The 19,134-nt window shown below is 46.0% G+C and overlaps 1 protein-coding gene across 3 annotated transcripts in view; it reads right to left on the reverse strand.

Moving 5' to 3' along the window:
• Nucleotides 1-19,134, reverse strand: part of LOC115463478 (semaphorin-3F-like) — a 140,874-nt gene that overhangs the window by 78,992 nt on the left and 42,748 nt on the right. Inside the window, exons 1-2 of one of the 3 annotated variants that reach the window (XM_030194017.1) lie at nucleotides 16,719-16,801; nucleotides 16,336-16,465 (exon numbers count right to left, since the gene is read on the reverse strand). In XM_030194017.1, coding sequence (XP_030049877.1) covers nucleotides 16,336-16,450 — 115 coding nt within the window. In that variant the 5' untranslated portion in view covers nucleotides 16,451-16,465; nucleotides 16,719-16,801. Of the gene's footprint in view, nucleotides 1-16,335; nucleotides 16,466-16,718; nucleotides 16,802-19,134 lie in introns of those variants that run through there. The other 2 variants (XM_030194019.1, XM_030194016.1) reach the window with 2 other exon arrangements.

The following is a 19,134-nucleotide window of genomic DNA, read 5'->3' on the forward strand; positions in this document are numbered from 1 at the left end:
GGATGGTATTCACTATTCAACTAATGAGTGTTCCAAGCCTCAGTCTGGTGTTCTAGCTGCCTCTCTGGGCATTCCAAGTCTCTTTCTAGTGCTCCAACTACCTCTCTCCATACATTTCAAGCCTCATTCTGGTGCTCCAACTGCCTTTCTCAGTGCATTCCAAGCCTAATTCTGGAGTCATCAGAGGTTTTGCCTACACTCCCATGGTAACTCTTTCCATCCCTGAGGAAATCCCATGGTAACTTCTTCCATCCTTGCAGGGATCCAGCAATTCCCATTCCTGTGCACCTCTCTAGTCTGCAAAGGCAGTATGACAAGTGATCTCAAGGCACAGCAGCATACTTACCTTATATGGCACCCAAGGCAAAGTGTACACACACACACACACCCTCCTCCAAGCAAGGGGGTGCGCAGAGCAGGCACACGCTGTTGGCTCTGCCGGTCCCCTGCCCCCTCAGACGTCAACTTCCTGTGACGGGGCAGGGCCGCACCTGTTCCGTGTATCCCCTCGCTGCCGGCATCTGGGGCAAACCGCCTCCACACCCCGCCCTAGGTATGTTAGAGTCAAGGCATACAAATCATTGGTGAGGAGATTGCCAGTAAGTTGTCTTTGCTGAGAACACTGCTGGTAGGTTTAATAAGTACTCAAGGTCACTTGAACATGGAGCTTTATGGAGTATTATAGGGATCTTAAACTTTATTCTTAGCGAGATGGGAGGCAGTGCTGTTTAGCCTAAAGAGGAGTCACATGGTCACATCTATTGGCATAGTAGAGATGCTTGACTGTAGCATTCTGTATTAACCATAACCATTTGAAAGAGGAGACTTAAAGACCATTACAAACACCACTGCAGTAATCAATCATAAATGGTTAACACTTGAAGATTTTTGGTTTCATTAATCTGAGAAAATGAATTTGCCCAAGGAAAAGAGGAAGGCCTTATGACAGACAACATGTGCCCATCAAATGTAAGTAGTAAATCTAGGAGCGAATACAGGGCGAGCCTAGGGCCTGGAGAGTGTGACAGAGGTAAGAGGAGTTTGCGCCTGATGTAGAAAGGGTGCAAAAAAGAACGGAAGACTCAAGAAGTCATGCAGGTCTGCATGATCCAGGCAATGATGCTCTACATGGGTGGCAGATGGGTGAAAAAGCGTGAATTGAATTATGGATCAATACTTTGGCTATACAGGAAATAGATTCGGAGACCCAAGCAAGAAAGATATCTGAATCAGAAAGGCAGCAGATGGAAAGAGAGGCAGAAGCTGGGGAGAGACTGAGTGAGAAGTAGTACTGGTGTCATACAACAGGATCTGAGGCACATTTGTAGTACCTCTCTCCCCACAACCTGATCCTGCACCATCCTCCATACATGCAAAGAGGTCAGGTAAGATCTCAGTTTCCAGATCACTCTTAGGTGACAGGACTGACTGATCTATGGCCTCTTACAAGGCAGGACAGCAGTGCTGCATGTAAGCAGGTACAGTTAAATACCCAGCACATGTAAGACATCTTCTGCCAGTATAATACCTGAAAAACATAGTGCTAAGCTGCCATTGAACACAGGAAATCAGTCAAGAGTTTTGAGATTTGTTTAACTGCATGCATGTAGTAGTCCAGACCTTTTCCTAGATTTCACCATAACTACAATTCTGGGCATACAATGGAGCAAAATGAAGACTGAATCAGCTTGTTCAGGTTTATCGGGGTGGGGTATCAGTCTCACAGGGAGGTGCGGAGAAGGGGAAGGGATGAAGATGTTATCTAGGGAATTTTTGCCACTAGGGGGGCTGATATTCAAAGTGATTTAAGTGGGTAGGAGAGGCTCCTGGTTAAATTGCTTATTTGGAGCTATCCACTGATATTCAGTGGCACTTAATCAGTTAGTGCCACAGAATATCAGCACTAACCACTAAACAGAAAACTGGTTATTTTGCAGGTGGTACGGGGCGGAGTTGGCACTCATATGGTTACGTGCCAATATTCAGTACTTAACTGCCTAAATTAAGTGGACAAATCGGACTGCATAAAACTCACTCCTATCTTCGTGGTGTGGTTCCACTTAAACGGTTAAGCACTGAATATCACACTTAATTGCATAACAGATAACCAGCCACATAAATCCAGATATTCAATGCCAGTGCCTGGACATGGCCTGACATTGAATATCTGGGCAGAATGCCACTGCCAGACAAAAAAACACTGACTGCTCTCGGCTAAATATTTACTCCATGTTTCCTAAGCACCTAATTTAGCAGCAGACAATCTGGTTTGACTTCTTTTCAGCCACTGTAATCTTCGGACATGCCATGGCTTGTTGAGCAAGGGGCCTGCTGCTATTGATGCCACATGACTCTGGTGTCAATCCTTGTGTCTGTTCTGTAACATTTCTCCTGGTGACCCAAGCAGCCCCATAAGAATCTCTATACCTAAAATAGATAGGTTGGATCTTACTTTACCCTCTAGTTTTAGGCCTATCGCCAGTATTCCTCTGCTTTCTAAATTGATGGAGTCCATGGTACAGTTGCAACTTACTCGTTACATTAAAAAACATCAATGTCTATGTGAGACTCAGTCTGGTTTCAGGAGTTTGCATAGTACTGAATCTCTTATCTTGGTTCTCTTGTCTAAATTTCTTAGGGCCCTGAGTTTGGGAAAACAGAGGGTTCTCCTTCAGTTTGATATATCGTGAGCCTTCGACTCAGTAGATCACTTGGACTAGGTGGACTGGTACTTGTCTTGTTTCAGGGGTTCTTGAAAAATTGTAGTTATTATGTATTAAAGAACAGAGATATTCCAATGTCTGGAAAGCTGTTTGCAGTGTCCTGCAGCGATCTCCATTGTCATCTTTATTATTTAATCTTTTCATGTCAGATTTAGGTAATGTTATTCTACCTTAAAAGACTTTTTTTATTTTCCTAGGCCGACATCTTTGTTTTAGCTCCTGTATACTTGGACTATTCTCTGACCGTTTCCGTTATTAATCAATGTATAACTCGGATAAGTGAACGGGCACAGGAGCGTCTGTTAAAGCTGAATGCATCTAAGACCAATATTCTCCAGTTTACTAATTCTCTTTCTAGTATCCCAGAATCTGTCCCCTTAAAAAAAATGGAACAGAAACAAGAGCAGACCTGGAGTCCAAGGAAATCTTTATTGAAACAGACCCGATGTGGCCCCGTTTCGCCAAATAGGCTGCATCAGGAGTTTACAACATACTATTGGATTACACATACATATAAAAAATACAAATGATAAATATAATTAAAATACATGCGCACAGACATGCAGAAAAGTTAAAAATTAAAAACATGCAACAATAAATCATAGCATATTCAAATCCTAAAAATCATAATATCTAAAAAGTCTTTTTTATACAAAGCATGAAAAATACAAGTGCCAGACAAGTGAACAAAGAGGATAAAACATGCCAAGTATACAGACAGCAATCCAGTATAGTTTGTAACCAATATAAATAATGCAAGAGCTTTTAAAACAACATAGTGTGGAAAGTGTGAAAAAAAACTCTGTGTGTAAAACACCATAGTGGATATATATGAGACTAGACTAGGCCACACTGTAGGCGCGCAAACTTTTTAGCGTGCGCTAAAAATTAGCACTTGCTAACGCTAGAGACACCCATAGGAATATAATGGGTGTCTCTATTGTTAGCGCGCGCTAAAATGTTAGCACGCCTACAGCATGGCTTAGTAAACAGGAACCTAAATATAGACCGAAAAGAACACACATCTAACAAGGGGGTTAAAACAGTGTTTCTCCTAGCTAGCAAATGTGGATCCAAGACTGCCTATAAGTAAAAAATAAAAAAACAATCCAAAATTCTAAAAACTTTAAAAAAAATAATTCATTTCTTTATAAGAAGGACTGTTATAGGCTTAAAACAGCAAGTTAGTTACTCACAATCAGCAGCTCCTGAATGCCAAAAAAAAGAAAATATGATGCAGAGTAGCAGCTTCTCACCTCACTCTCATGGTAGTAAATGTGGAATCAGCCATATTGGATAACAGACTAGTTTATATACAGGCTGGGGAGGTCAAGGGTAACTGCAAAGTTTTTAATCACTTTAAAAAAAAAAAAGAAACATAATTGCATTCAAAACTTTAGATACAGTTGCTGATCTTGTTTAAAGCGCCTGAACATGCTGAAAACAATAAAAGCAAAACAAAAAGAACTAATTGGGAGGCAATAAAAAATGGCATTCAAAAGTCAAAAGCAAGGATGGATTAAGCATCTACAGTCTATTCCCTTCTCAAAACCCTAATTTACATTAAAAAATCACTGCAAAAATCACTAGCAAATTGTCAGAAAAGTTTAACAATGCCAGGTTTTTAGAGTGTTAGATTGATTTTTATTTTTTACTTACAGGCAGTTTGGATGCACATTCGCTAGCTAGGGGAAGCACTATTTTAACCCCTTCTTCTTAGGTACATGTCCTTTTTGGTCTACATGTAGTCTGTTCTCACATATGTCCACAATGGTGTTTTACACACAGAGTTTTTTTATTCACACTATCCACACTATGGGGCTCATTTTCAAAAGAGAAAAATGTCTAAAAATTGGCATAAAGCAGAATTTGAAAGTTTGTATCACAAAAACATCCAAATCAGTATTTTCAAAACCTGTTTTGCAGACGTTTATCTATGCAATCTGTCTGCAGTTCATCCAAATCAAAGGTGGGGGGGGGGGGGGGGTGTCAGGGGTGGTATTAGGGCGTTCCAATACTTGGATGTTTTACAGCCATAAAGGAACAAAATGAAAATGTCTAGGGCTGAACAATGTTTTGGTCTGGACCTATTTTTAGAACGAATATGGCACAAAAAGGTACCCTAAATGACCAGATGACCACTGGAAAGAATCAGGGATGACCCCCCCCCCTTACTGCCCCAGTGGTCACTGGCCCCCTCCCACCCCCAAAAAATGTGATCAAGATATTACTTAACAGTCTCTATGACAGCTTCAGATGTCATGGCCAGGTCTAGTAGAGCAGCATGCGGATCCCTGGAGTTGTCTAGCGGTTGGTACAGTGCACTGCAGACAGGTGGGCCTAGGCCCATATCTCTCCCTACCTGTTACACTTGTAGTGGAATCTGAGAGTCCTCCCAAACTAATCAGAAACCTAGTGTACTCACATATAGGTGCCCCCTTCACCCAAAAGGGCTATTGTATTGGTGTACAGTTGGGGGAAGTAGGTTTTTGGTGGGGTTTGGAGGACTCAGCAGACAAGCTAAGAGAGCAACGGTGAGATGTGTACCTGGGAGCATTTATACGAAATTCACTGCAGTGCCCCCTAGGGTGCCCCACTGCTCCCCTGGGATGTCTGGTGGATCAGTCTACTTAAAATGCTGGCCCCTCCTATATCACAATGGTTTGATTTTCTACGTTTTGCAAGTGGATGTCTTTTTTTTTTTTTTTGGAAAATGGATAAAAAGATAAATAGCCATTTTCAGAAAAAAAAAGGTAGACTTTTTCTGTTTTGAAAATGGCTATATTCCCCACTTGAATTTCGGACTTTTTAAGCACAATGTCCAATGTTGGACTTAGACGTCATATCAAAAATGTCCTTCCACGTTATGTTACAAGCAATGCATTGTTTATATTGGTTACAAACTTTATACTGGATTGTTCGTCTGTATACTTGGCATGTTTATCCTCTTTGTTCACTTGTCTGGCACTTGGTTGTTGTTTTTTTTTTCATGCTTTGTGCAAAAAAAGACTTTTTAGATATTGTGATTTTTAGCATTTGAATATGCCTATGATTTATTGTTGCATTTTTTTTCTGCATATCTGGTGCATGTATTTTAATTATATTTATAATTTGTATTTTTTATATGTATGTTTAATCCAATAGTATATTGTAAACCCCTGATGAAGCCTATATGGCAAAACGTGACCACGTCGGGTTTATTTCAATAAAGATTTCCTGGGACTCCAGGTCTGCTCTTGTTTCTGTTCCTTCTTGCTGTTTGCTGCGGACTTGAAGAGCTCCCTTAATAAATGGAGCCTCATTACCAGTTGTTCAGTAGTCCAAAGTTTTTAGGGGTAATTTTAATGTGATCAGAAAGACTTTTTAAATAATTTCAGTTAACATCTATTCACTCATCTATGAGAAGCATTTTGCTTTGGTGATTCAGGCAATAATCCTGTCTAGTCTTGATGACTATAATTCTGTTTACTTTGCTCTTCCTCAGAAATTAATATCCAAACTGCAATTATTACAGAACACAGCTGCTAAGATAATTTATCATTGCTCTAGATATGATACACCTACTCCTTTGCTTGTGTCTCTACATTGGCTCCCGATAATGGCCAAAGTTCATTTCAAGATTTTGTATTTTATTAATCATAAAGCTGTCTATGGATTGGCCCCATGTTCTCTGATCTATCTGGTTAGTCTTACCCCTTTATCCAATATTAGGATATGTCGATCAGAAAATCACTGCAGGCTATTTACCCCTTCGCCTGCAGGTGTAAAATATAGCCATCATATTGGAAGGCTACCTTTTCATTTTTTTCTACTTTAATTTGGAATGAACTTCTGTTAGAACTTCAGTTGGTTTCCTCTCATTTTTCTTTTAGAAAGATATACCTGTTTGATACATTTTTGTTTACTTAATCTTGTGGATATTCTATATCTTTGATAATCTTTGTTTTTGTATTTTTTTAGTTTCAATACTTGTTTATTTTTATTTCGTATTGTTGATATTATTACTTTGTTCATTTTTTGATTGTAAACCGTCTTGGACCTATTGAATTTGGCATTGTATAAATTACTGGATTAGATTAGACAAGGAGCTGTGTGCAACATTTGTGTTTACATGGAGCCACCATTTCCTCCTTGTCACAGCCGCAGGGGCCATGCCAGATGCCTTGACTTACCCCTGCTCCCAGGGGTTGGGTCCCGCATTGTTCTCAGTGCCAGTGGCGAGCGGTTGGTCCTGGCAGGCATCCTGTGGGGGTCACTGGGCCTCACCGTGCTCCTGGTGCTGGCTTCCTAGGGTGTGCCAAAGACTTACTGTTAAAGGAGCAGCGCTCTGGAGTTCCAGAATGCCGGGGAGGCCACTCTTCCAGTCCTGGGAGTACCTGAGGAAGGTTCTTGCCTCCTTTCACCACAACAGGTCTCCATCTTGAGCCTTGCCTCCAGATATGTCTGCCTTGCCTGTCTCCTGTCCAGCCTTGCCTGCCTTGTCCCCAGCCAGCCTCGCCTACCTTGCCTCTAGTCCACCTTGCCTGCCTTATCTCCAGCCAGCCCTGCCTGCCTTGTCTCCAGCCAGCTTTGCCTCCTTGCCTCTAGCCTGCCATCTCCAGCCAACCCTTCCTGCCTTGTCTCCAGTCAGTCTTGCCTGCCTTGTCTCCAGCCAGCTTTGCCTCCTTGCCTCTAGTCTTCCTAGCCTGCCTTATCTCCAGCCAGCCCTTTCTGCCTTGTCTCCAGTCAGTCTTGCCTGCCTTCTCTCCAGCCAGCTTTGCCTCCTTGCCTCGTCTGCCTTGCCTGCCATCTTCAGCCAGCTCTTCCTGCCTTGTCTCCAGTCAGTTGTCTCCAGCCAGCTTTGCCTCCTTGCCTCTAGTCTTCCTTGCCTGCCTTGCCTCCAGCCAACTTTATCTGCAATCTGCTGGCCTAGCCCTGTCTTCACCTCCAGCCAAGTTTGCAGTTCCAGCTGTGTCTTGTCTTCAGTTCCTGCGGAGTCTAGTGCCTAGTCTTATCTGTCCTGTGCCTAGCAAAGGGTGACTTTTCTGCTGCCAGTGTCAACTCAGCTGTGGCCAAAGGACTCACCTTTTGAATTGTGATGGAATGCAAAGACCATGAGCTCTGGTGAGTCTCCCACCTTGCAATTGCTGCAGCAACTGACTCTCCAGGTCTAGCAGCTCGCTGACTTGGTCCAAGACTTATCTGCTCACATGGATCATAATCAGTTATTGGTGGCACAACAGGCTCCGGCTCCTCTAGGTTCAGACCCAGTCCCAGTGGCTGCTCCCGTAACTACAGCATTCGACTAATGGCAGCACCAAGATACGATGGGAACTCCAAAGACTGTAGAGGGTTCATTAACCAGTGTCTGATCAATTTTGACCTCCAAACTAGAGACTTCTTTTCTGATGGGGCCCAGGTGGCCTACATTATTTCCTTGCTGTCGGGCCAAGATCTGGCATGGGAGTCTCCACTCTGGAAACAGAATGATCCAGTGCTCAATGACCTTTGCAGTTTCCTGGTACAGTTCAGAAGAGTTTTTCAGGAGCCTGGGAAGGTCATGGAAGCAGCCTCTGAGCTTCTCAGGCTGAAGCAGGGAATACAGACCCTTGGGAATTATGCCATACAATGCCACACCCTGGCTTTGGAACTAAGCTGGAATAACAAAAGTCTAGTTGTGGCCTTTTCGTAGGGGTTGGCACCGCAAATCAAGGATAAGCTGGTGGGACAGGACCCCCCTACTGCACTGGATGACCTTATCAGTCTCTGTAATCTGGTTCATATCCGATTCCAAGAGCAAGCCCAGGAGAAGCGATCCTTGGAGAAGACAATCCTTAAGGTGTCTTGCTACCAGCAAAGTCCACAGCCTCTCAACTAGAGGGAGTCCCTACCCCCGATCCTGAGGAATCAATGCAGGTGGCCACTCCTCTATTTCTGTAAAGGAAAAGCAGATGTGTTGGACACTGAATTTATGCCTTTTTTTATAGTGAGAAAGGATATTATGCACTTAAATGCCCTAACAAGTCTAGCCCTTCAAGCCAAGTTGTAGCTGGGGGCGCAATGCTGGTTCCCCCCCCCCCCCCCCCCCCCCAGGCACTTCTGGTACCTCATTCCTAGTTCCAGCAGTGCTCAAGTTAGATCGAGGGAAAAAAGCACCAAGGTTTTCTTGGATTCTGGAGCAGGTGGGAACTTCATCCTACCCAGGATTTACTCGACCATTCCAGTCTCCTCTGTGTATGGGAATATTCAAGGATATCTTCAAACTCAGATGGTACCCCTATGCCTGAGCAGAGGGGGGTCACAGTGAGGCCATCATCCTTTACATCCTCCAGACATCCATGAAGCTCATCGTCTTGGGTTTACCATGACTACAAAAACACAATCTGACAATAGACTGGGCAAATGGTGAAGTGATTGCCTGGGACAATACCTGTCATCAATGTTTTGAATATGCAATGCCTGCCTTCACCCTAGCCACTACTGGTTTCTTGATGACATCCCCTGGGCCAGTGAGGTTCAGGCCAAGGCATGCCTCGAGCAGCAAGCAGAGACATGCCTTCCTCATCATAAGAACAAGGATGCTGTGTATCTCCTGCTGGGAGGGAGGCTTCTTCAGGGTAAGGCTTGCCCACCCTTGGCATCCAAGACTCAGGTTGGGGTTGATGACATTCTTAGAGGTCTACTGAAGGAACTTCCTACTTCTCATGCCATGCCTGAAGAACTGGACCATGGGGACGTAGACCAGGAAATCTCTAATTCCAAGAAGGCCTATGATTACAAGGATAACTCATGGAAGTCTACTAGCCACCGTCTTGTTTTATTGTTCCTGAGATGGTTCCCTTGCCTATTTTCCTACAGACTCAAGCCTGGATCCTGGAGAGGAGGCCCTTTTAGGAGGGGGTACTCTCATGGCTGTGGGGGCCATGCCGGGTGCCCTGACTTACCCCTATGCCCGGGAGTTGGGTCCCATGATGTTCTCGGGACCAGTGGCGGGCAGTTAGTCCTGGTGGGCCACCAGCAAGGCCGCCTCCATTATCCTTTGGGGGTCTTCGGACCTCACAGCGCTCCCTAGCTCTGGCTTCCTGGAGCATGTGAGTGCTCTTAAAGGAGCAGCGCTCTGGAGTTCTGGAATGCCGGAGAGGTCCCACTTCCAGTCCTGGGAGTACCTGAAGGAGGTTCTTGCCTCCTTCAATGCCTTCGCAACAGGCCTTGCCTTGCCTCCAGATTTGCATACTTTGCTTTGCTTCCAATCCAGCCTATCCTGCCTGCCTCCAGACCATCTTAACCGCCTTGCCTCCAGTCCGCCTTGTCCCCAGTCAGCCTTGCCTACCTGGTCTCCAGCCAGCTTTGCCTGCCTTGCCTCTAGCCCACCTTGTCTGAATTGCCTCCAGCCAGCATTGACTGCCTTATTTCCAGCCTTGCCTCCAACCTGCTGGCCTAGGCCTGTCTCCACTTCTAGCCAAGCTTGCAGTCCCAGCTGTGTCTTGTCTTCAATTCCTGTGGAGTCTAGTCCTATCTGTCCTGTGCCTAGCATGGGTGATTTGCCTGCTGCCAGTCTAGGCCCGACTGAACTTCGGGTTGACCATGTAGCATCAACCTGGTTGCAGCCCAAGGACTTACTTTTTGAATGTGACACTCCTGCAGCATCTGGAGGAGACAGGTCAGAATGTGTGTAGGGGGGCAGGGGTGGATTGACGAGGCTAACTTAGGATGGAGGAAGATAAAGGGAATAGCTGTGTTGGTGAGTGCTGGTGTTTTTCTTTTTCTGTATTGCACTGCATGCAGAGTCTGGCTTCTCTGAGCTTCCGTTCAGCCTTTGCACACTAACATTTCTGTTCTGGGTTCCCTTTTTCTGTATTTGGTGAGGGTTTATCTGTGTTTTGTGTGTGACCAAGGTGAGATATTCTGCTGGGGTTTATTTTCTGTGTAAACATTTCTATAGCCTTCTGAAGCTGCTCCAGCGCTTTGCTCCACTATCCATATTGGGAGGGCTCTGACTGGAGTATGAGGTAGGACAATGGACATCAGGCCCTCCCTAGTCCTCAGGTTCATATGGCTTATATAGAGGACAGATTAAAAATTCAAATAGATCTAATAATCTCCTGGAATTTTCTGGATATGGAGAGACATCTAAATGCTTGCTACATGTCAGACTGAGCAGCATTCCCAGCCTTGTTTCTTCTGAATTACTCTGTTGTGCTGGTGATGCTTCTTAACATCCTGTCCTTGTACAGGTTTGTCACAGGGCAGTAGATTGTCTGCACTGATGTGAGAAAGTTGTTACAGTAATAGAATAGTTAAAAAAAGCTCAATTGAAACACAAACGCAATCTACTCTGTTCCTTCCTTCCTTCCTTCCCTCCCTCTTCTCACCCACACACCCCTGTGCTGCTTTTCTTAGACAGATTGCTTCTGGGACAAAGATTTCTTTTTTTGGCTGATTCACTAGTTAGCTGACCTGTTGATTCTTTACCTCTGTACTTGGTTAAAATGTTTCCCGCCTCAATTACACCTCACGTAGCTCTTTGCAATTGTTATTTCTCAGCCAGAATGTTATAAGATCTGTTTTGTACCTTGCAGTAGAACGAGAGGTGCAGAATAGTAGACTTACGAGTAACATCAGGAAATATGTATTCATGGAGAGGTGGTGGATGCCTGGAATACCCTCCCAAGGGAGGTGGTGGGAACAAAAATAGAGACAGAATTCAGAAATGCGTGGGATAAACACAGAGGATCCTTATATGGAAAAAGGAAGGAATCAAGGCAAAACTTAATTGACCTTCACACTTTAAACAGGACATAGAGGGATGCAACCTGCACAGAGCGACAGATACAACCCTAAACAAAGGCATAGGGAGTGGAAGAGTAGCCTAATGGTTAGTGCAGTGGCCTGAGAACCAAGGTAACTGGGGTTTGTTCCCACTGCAGCTCCTTAAGACTCTGGGCAAGTCACTTAACCCTCCATTGCCCCAGGTACAAAATAAGTGCCTGTATATTATATTTAAACTGTTTTCATTGTAACCACAGAAAGGCAGTATATCAAATGCCAACCCTTTTCCCTATAACCTACACAGAGGGGCAGCTAGTACCTTAAACAAAGGGAAGGGAAAGGGAAATGATACACTGCCTTTCTATGGTTTTTGCAACTACATTCAAAGCGGTTTACATGGTATATACATGTACTTATTTGCACCTGGGGCAATGAAGGGTTAGGTGACTTGCCCACAGTCACAAGGAACTGCAGTGGGAATCAAACCCAGTTCCCTAGGATCAAAGCCTACTGCACTAACCACTAGGCTACTCCTCCACTCCAGAGGGATGTAGCCTGCCTGGAGTGATAGATACAACCCTAAACAAAGGCATAGAGGGGTGTAAACTACACAGAGGAGCAGGTAGAACCCTAAACAAAGGCATAGAGGGGTGTAACCTGCACGGAGTGACAGATACAACCCTAAACAAAGGCATAGAGGGGTGTAACCTGCACGGAGTGACAGATACAACCCTAAACAAAGGCATAGAGGGGTGTAATCTGCACGGAGTGACAGATACAACCCTAAACAAAGGCATAGAGGGGTGTAACCTGCACGGAGTGACAGATACAACCCTAAACAAAGGCATAGAGGGATGTAACCTGCACGGAGTGACAGATACAACCCTAAACAAAGGCATAGAGGGGTGTAACCTGCACGGAGTGACAGATACAACCCTAAACAAAGGCATAGAGGGGTGTAACCTGCACGGAGTGACAGATACAACCCTAAACAAAGGCATAGAGGGATGTAACCTGCACGGAGTGACAGATACAACCCTAAACAAAGGCATAGAGGGGTGTAATCTGCACGGAGTGACAGATACAACCCTAAACAAAGGCATAGAGGGGTGTAACCTGCACGGAGTGACAGATACAACCCTAAACAAAGGCATAGAGGGGTGTAACCTGCACGGAGTGACAGATACAACCCTAAACAAAGGCATAGAGGGGTGTAACCTGCACGGAGTGACAGATACAACCCTAAACAAAGGCATAGAGGGATGTAACCTGCACGGAGTGACAGATACAACCCTAAACAAAGGCATAGAGGGGTGTAATCTGCACGGAGTGACAGATACAACCCTAAACAAAGGCATAGAGGGGTGTAACCTGCACGGAGTGACAGATACAACCCTAAACAAAGGCATAGAGGGGTGTAACCTGCACGGAGTGACAGATACAACCCTAAACAAAGGCATAGAGGGGTTTATCTTGTGGGATGGAGTGCTGCTTGGTCAGTTAGTATTCTCTATCTCCTGGACCTATATGTCTAGCTCCATCGCTACCTGTTTTCAAATCCATGCTGAAAACCCACCTTTTCACTGCTGCTTTTGGCTCCTAGCCTCTACTCATTTGCCCTCCCTTGTTTGTTCCTTCCTTCCTTCTCACCCAGTACTTCCCTCATCCGTAACTGTCTTGTCTGTCTGTATTATTTAGATTGTAAGCTCTCTTGAGCAAGGACTGTCTCTTTGTGTCAGGTGTTCAGCGCTGCGTGTATCTGGTAGCGCTATACAAATGCTAATAATAATTAGAATTTATCCTGCACAGAAGGGCAGGTACAACCCTTTAAAAAGGCATAGAATGGCGTAACCTGCACAGAGAAGCAGGTACAGTTCTGGCCGCCTTGCTGGGAAGACTGGATGGACCATACAGGTCTTCATCTGCCATCATTTACTGCATTACTATGTTATTGTGAGTAAAAAGTATCTTTAAATAACTACATACTGTAGTTAGCTGTTGAGATTCAGGGTTCTGAGTCAATGCTCATGGAATAAGTTTTGTAAGTGGTCAGAGTTGGAGTCAGTATACTACTAGTAAGAATTAAAATCTGATTGCAGCCCTGGGTAGGGAGGAAAAGTGGGATGTTCCAAACCATCCCATTGCTGGTTTTATACTATAGGATGTACAGTACCTTTATATGCTGCACAGCTAAGAGAGATAGCTCCCAGCTTCGATGGTCTCATCCCTCTGCTTTCATGGGTCTCATTCGAGCCCTTTCATTTGACCCAATAAAGATTTTCAGGTCAATATTCAGCTGGGGTGGTCAGTGTGTACTTTAAACACCATCTGCCACAGCTAAACTACATCTGGATATTTATTGCCAGTATCTGAACAGTGAACGGTGCTGAATCTGCGGATTCAGCATGGATTGCTGGCACTATCCAGATAGCAGCGATATCCATAGAAACATAGAAATATGATGGCAGATAAAGGCCAAATGACCCATCCAGTCTGCCCATCCTCTGTAACCCCCAATTCTACCAGTCAGTGGACCGCCACTCATCGGGTAACTGCAGGGACTGTACTTACTATCTGCATAGCACTGGGGCAGTCTATGATGATTTTCAGTGCCATTACCCAGATGATGATGCTGAAAACCAAGGGATGGCCTTGGACAACAGTATTTACCAGCAGAGCTCTCGCACCTTGGACAAGTGGCTTTGAATATTGGGCCCTTTAATTTCTTTTTACACAAAGGCCTTCACCAACTTGTGCCCTCAGATTTCACTGATATGAAACAGTGCCAGTTGGAATAGGGTAATCTCTGCTATGAAAAGATGATGGCAGGTACTAGTGCAGACCCGCGATGTTGGTGGAGTGAGGTAGTCTCTGGTGGGATGAGACAGTATTGGGTTCTGACTGGAAAAAGTTGTGAAAGGCTCGAGATGCTGATGAGACAGACTTCAGCTGCTTGGCTCATGGAAATTTCGACCTTTTGTCTTGTTTTTTTTTCATACTGAAAACATTCCTTTCAGTTTATTTACTGGACTGGGATATGTTTCCCACTCTTTACACTTACAATTGGCTTAAATAGAAAGAGAGGCGATCAAGAGGGATTGCACAGAGCAGAGGGGGAGTGGGGGGGGGGGGGGGGGGGGAGGGAAGAGATTGCTGAATGGAAATCACTCTTTTACCAAGCAGTTCTGCCACAGACCATAGAAGAGATCTGGCCACTTGCTTTAGAAATGCAATTTTCACAGTCTCTGAAGGGCAGTAATGGAGCCCCCTGAACACCTGCATGATCAGATAACACCCTCCCAGGCCCAAGCACTCCACAGCAACTAGCAGAGGCAACATGGCTCCTGTCCCACCTGCCCAGGTTACCCTGCAGGCCTGTGGAGCCAAGAGAGGCGAGCCAAATCCCTGGCTTGCCCCAAAGCAAGGGGAAGAAGAGAGTGGGAGTCTGCACGAAGGGGGAGAAGGTGATAGCAAGAGAGGGGATGACCAGGCTTCAGATCCTAATGCAGGGCGGTGCGCTGAGCGCCAGGCATGAGTGAGGAGAAGCAGCTGGAAGGATTAGCAGTGTCTCTGTCTGTACTCACACTGCATGTCGGGCTGCTGGCAGCAGATGTGGGTTTATCCATGAAATGCATAACTGAAGACTTAGTCACTACCAGGGCAAGAGAAACAGAGCAAAAAGGACACAATGCATACACCTTGCATAGGCACACAAATGCACACTCCACACACACACACAAAATTGTACTACCCTACACAGGCACACCTGTATACTTGACTTGTAGATATACAACCCCACCCCCCATCCCGCACACAATCACATCACCCTTTCAACACACACTCTCTCTGCATACATACAGCATGTAGATACCAAAACCACACATCGATTTATCCCCTGCGTAACCAGTATGACCTGCATAAAAATTCCACAGCAACTCTACAAACACACACACATACACTCTGCATGCACGGTCATTTCACATACACAAATACATTCTACAAACACACTGATACTCTTAAGAGACACACACATATGTACCTCCTTGAGATATAGCCCTCCATATAGATATATACATGTACACAAAACCTTGCAGCTGTATATCCCCCCTGTATATACAAAGACCATCACCCTGCAGATAAAAAGCCCTTTGCATAGGACACTCAAACACCCTGTAGATACACAAGCACCCTCCACATACACATACAAAAAGGGTTTTTAGTCATGTACAAAAATTAAATATCACCTTCAGCTCCTAAGAAGAGGAAGTAAGTCACAACTGTATTCACCAATAAGTTTCTCATCACTGAAGAGAGACATGGGAAGGGGAGGGGGGAGGAGACCCTTTAGCACTGAAGACAGAAAACTGAGCCTCAGGGTGTTCCAGTTCTGAGGGGAGGGGTGGATCAGTGGCGTAGCCACAGGTGGGCCTGGGTGGGCCAGGGCCCATCCACTTAGGGCTCAGGTCCACCCAAGAGCAGCACATATTTAGTGCTAGCTAGTGGGGATCCCAAGTTTGCCAGCTGAAGACCTCCTCCTGATGGTGCTGAAAACACAGCTCTCCACTTCAGCAGTCTAAGCTTCCTAAGCTGCTAATATTGGCCTCATCACATTGGGGGGGCGGGGGGAGCACTTGGTGCCCACCCACTTCTTGACTAGGCCCACCCAAAATCTGGCTACGCCCCTGGGGTGGATGTGAGAGGATATGCCTGGGGAAGTTTGTCTGCATCTTTTCCTCCCTCCATGTATCTCTTGTTTTCTTCCAGCAGTGCCAGCAATGGTATCTGCCTCACAACCATGCTCAGGTCTGTGGATTACCCTGATGCCCTCCTGCCGCCTTCCCAGGATCAACAGCTGGTCTCTTACCTTTGAAGGACAGGCGTACCCTTGGAGCTGCTCGATGGTTTCCCAGAACCACACAGCAGAAAAGTGCCAGGACGAGCAGCAGGATGTTGCTCCTGTATGCCCCTGCATTGTGCATCTTTAGAGGAGGCTACTGCCAAAACAGAAAACACAGGGAGACAATCATTCATCAGAAAAGAGTTGGCTAAAAACAGTGTTACCTAGTCATTCTTTAACAGAGTGCTACCTGGTGTCAAATGCACCATACCACTGCTACCTTACTGTAACCCCCAGAGAACTCTCCTCTCTCTCTACAACCTGTTACCGACCACCTTACTGTGCCCCCCCCCCCCCCCCCAGGAGAGCTCTCTTCTCCTACAGCCCACTGTGCCTCTGGTATTTCCCACCTTGCGGTGTCTCCGGAAAGTTTCCTTCTTCCTCTATGGCCTGACACTGCTCACAGAATAAAATGCAGAATCCCCCAAGCCAGTGGGTGAGACAGGCAGCCCAGCACAGAGAATGGATCAAAGCTCTCTAGCTCAACAGTAACAGAGCAGGGTGTACCACTCCCACTGATGGATATTTCCTCTTCTAGGAAAGATTAGAACTCTGCATCACAATGTCCCACTCCTTTCCTCTCAGTATCTCATATAAATCAGCAAGAGAGCTCTGATACCTGAGGAGGAAGCCCTGCCCCAGTCAGCCCCACCTGCCTCTCCGCTCTACTGCTCCTTTTCCTGCCAGCTCCTAGAAGTGCGGCTAAGGTTACAAGATGGCTCAAGGTCAAAAGGGACAGGCTGACTTACTCCAGGTTTTTCCCATTATAGTTAGGGACTTGTCCCCTTTTACTTACAGGCCAATGGCATGTCCTGGAGAAGACAAATAAGGGGATTTCAGTACTGGAACAGCAGGAGGTGCTGCAGTCTCAGGAGGGAGGTGACCTGGCAGAGCTGCGGTTGTGTGTGTGTGTGGGGGGGGGGGGGGGAGTCTCAGTATTCGAAGAGCAGAAGGTGCTGAAAGGGAGGAGTGAGGAGCACTGACAGAGCTGTGTGTGTGTGCTTGTGTGATGGGGGTCTCAGTACTGGAATAGCAGGGGGTGCTGCAGGGGAGGAGTGAGGTGCAGTGGCAGAGCTGTGTATGTGTGGTGGGGGTCTCAGTACTGGAATAGCAGGGGGTGCTGCAGGAGAGGAGTGAAGTGCAGTGGCAGAGCTGTGTCTGTGTGTGGTGGGGGTCTCAGTACTGGAATAGCAGGGGGTGATGCAGGGGAGGAGTGAGGTGCAGTGGCAGAGCTGTGTGTGTGTGGTGGGGGTCTCTGTACTGGAATAGCAGGGGGTGATGCAGGGGAGGAGTGAGGTGCAGTGGCAGAGTTGTGCTTAGAATAGTAGGGAGAGCAGATTCAGCTCTGATGCCTGAGGCAGACGCATTCTTGCATGTCCAATGACCCAGTGTGTGCAGATGGTGTGATCAGGAGCTCCCCTGAGTGCTGGAGGTGCTGACTTGTGGTTGTAAGTGTTAGAACAGGAAGAGAAGAGAGAAAGTGAGAATGCGTATTCAATCAGTATCCTGGCAACCTCCCAAGCGCTAGCCCCTGGGCTCCCAAAACACTAGCAGACAAGTAAACGCAAACACACACAGCCCCCTGTACTGGCTAGTAAAGCTTCCACTCCCTAGACCAAATGTCAGGGAGATCTTGAGTAATGAGCCCCATCCCTCAACTTTTCCCTCAATATACCAACTCCACCACTGAGACACACACAAGACCCAAAGGACAGTCCACTGTTCCCTTCTTCCCCGGCACATATACAACCCCTATCCTCACTTCCCTCAGAACTCCCAGAATTGCTCTGACAGGGCACCGCTGTGAGGAAGCCCACATTGCTAGGTACCTATGTCAGGGCACTGCTGTGAGGAAACTCAAGCTGCCTGGGTCCTACTGAAAGGTGACACTGTTCTGAGGAAGTTCAGATAAGTACAGCTGCAGCTGGGAAGGAAGCAGGGAGTGTCTGGCATTCTGTTCAAATTGACAGAAATTGCCCAGTAGGTATGTTTCTTTGCCAGGTGCCTTGGTGCGCCCATATCCTCCCCCTGGGGGGGGGGGGGGGGGGGGAGACACAGAAGATTGACATGACTGTCCAAGGAGGAGCTCACAGGTCTGGATCTGCAGGAAGAGAGCAAAGCACAGGCAGAGAGATAGAGAAGACATGCAAGGTGCACATACATGTGAGAGCATCAAACACAGAAAAATGACAGCAGATAAAGACTGTATGGCTTATGCCCACCCATACCATCTACTATCTCTTCCCCTCCCTTAGAGACCCTATGGAATTGTCTCAAGCTTTCTTGAAGTCAGATAGGACTTTCAACTGCATCACAAGCAGTGCGTGCAGTGCTTCTGACGGTCCCCCTTTTTTTAAAACAGTCTTTCTAAAGACTACTACGTCACACCTGAAGGATCATCTTCAATGTTACTCAGCAATACTTTGCCCTAAAGTCTGCTGTGTGATCTCCAAAGGTTTGTCATTATTATTGCTCCGCAGCACTGTGTAAAGCAGACTCCTGATGCAGGCCTGACGGCCGAAACACGACGTTGTGTCGAGTCTTCAAATTATTAATAAAGTTGTTTACTAACGAACATCTTCCAGTTTCTGGTATCCTTGGTCGCTCTCCCACTTTTTTTACACACTTGTTTCTATCGTGGGGCATTTGAGTTCTCCATTTTTTGGCGGATTTCCTCTCACATTATGCCCACCCATGCCATCTACTATCTCTTCCCCTCCCTTAGAGACCCTATGGAATTGTCTCAAGCTTTCTTGAAGTCAGATA

The sequence above is a fragment of the Microcaecilia unicolor genome, chromosome 2 (genome assembly GCF_901765095.1).
Source record: "Microcaecilia unicolor chromosome 2, aMicUni1.1, whole genome shotgun sequence".
NCBI classification, from domain to species: domain Eukaryota; kingdom Metazoa; phylum Chordata; class Amphibia; order Gymnophiona; family Siphonopidae; genus Microcaecilia; species Microcaecilia unicolor.